The sequence below is a fragment of the Eimeria mitis genome, genomic scaffold (assembly GCF_000499745.2).
Source record: "Eimeria mitis Houghton genomic scaffold, Emh_scaff1393, whole genome shotgun sequence".
Classification (NCBI taxonomy): Eukaryota; Apicomplexa; class Conoidasida; order Eucoccidiorida; family Eimeriidae; genus Eimeria; species Eimeria mitis.
The window spans coordinates 1-835 of NW_013569040.1; the positions used below are offsets into that span (position 1 = coordinate 1).

Consider the following 835-nt stretch of genomic DNA (forward strand, 5'->3'; position numbering starts at 1 on the left):
TAGCTGCCAAATGCAGGAAGCGTTCTGATAGTATAGCTCCCCAGAAGGTTTCACACACAGCTACACTAGTTGTAAGTCGAGGTGGCTAGCTGAATGCGAACTGGCTACCTGGCGAAATAGCTAGCTGGAGGCGAACTGGGTAGCTGAAGATGAAACAGCTAGCTCGACTCGAAATGGCTAGTTGAAGGTGAAGGCGAGCTGCGAAAGCCAAGGGGCCGACTTGTTTAATATTTAAAACTGGAAAAATTCTCGTATTGGGCTGTAGAAGCCCAGAAGAGATAAATGCAGCAATCGATTTCGTTTGGCCTGCTCTTGTAGGCCTCTAAGGAGGAAAGCTGTTCATAATGATGACGATAGACTGCCGCCACTACACTAGTCGTTGTAAGTTGAGGTGGCTAGCTGAATGCGAACTGGCTACCTGGCGAAATAGCTAGCTGGAGGTAACACCACGGGGAGCCGTCGACTCTACGGCGGGGCAGTTGCCCTGAATTTCGCTTTAGTGGAGATCACAGCGGAAGAAAATAAGAAAAGCCAGCTAGCCGCGGTGAGCCACACCACGTTATACAGAAACAGCGAAAGTGTTGAGAGCAGAGCAAAGAGCGGCAGTCTATCGTCATCATTATGAACAGCTTTCCTCCTTAGAGGCCTACAAGAGCAGGCCAAACGAAATCGATTGCTGCATTTATCTCTTCTGGGCTTCTACAGCCCAATACGAGAATTTTTCCAGTTTTAAATATTAAACAAGTCGGCCCCTTGGCTTTCGCGGCTCGCCTGCCTCGGAGTTCCCTGCTGTCTTCTGCGTCGACAGCAAACATATCTCCTCCTGCACAGAAGT

At 49.3% G+C, this 835-nt stretch overlaps 1 protein-coding gene across 1 annotated transcript in view; it reads right to left on the bottom strand.

Annotated features, from left to right (window-relative positions):
- Nucleotides 1-638: 638 nt before the first annotated feature.
- Nucleotides 639-835, bottom strand: part of EMH_0036030 (Chromosome I, complete genome, related) — a gene marked incomplete at both ends in the record, with an annotated part of 1,307 nt that continues 1,110 nt past the window's right edge. The window contains one exon of the mRNA XM_013495031.1: nucleotides 639-833. Within this exon, the coding sequence (XP_013350485.1) occupies nucleotides 639-833 (195 nt within the window). The remainder of the gene's footprint in view (nucleotides 834-835) is intronic.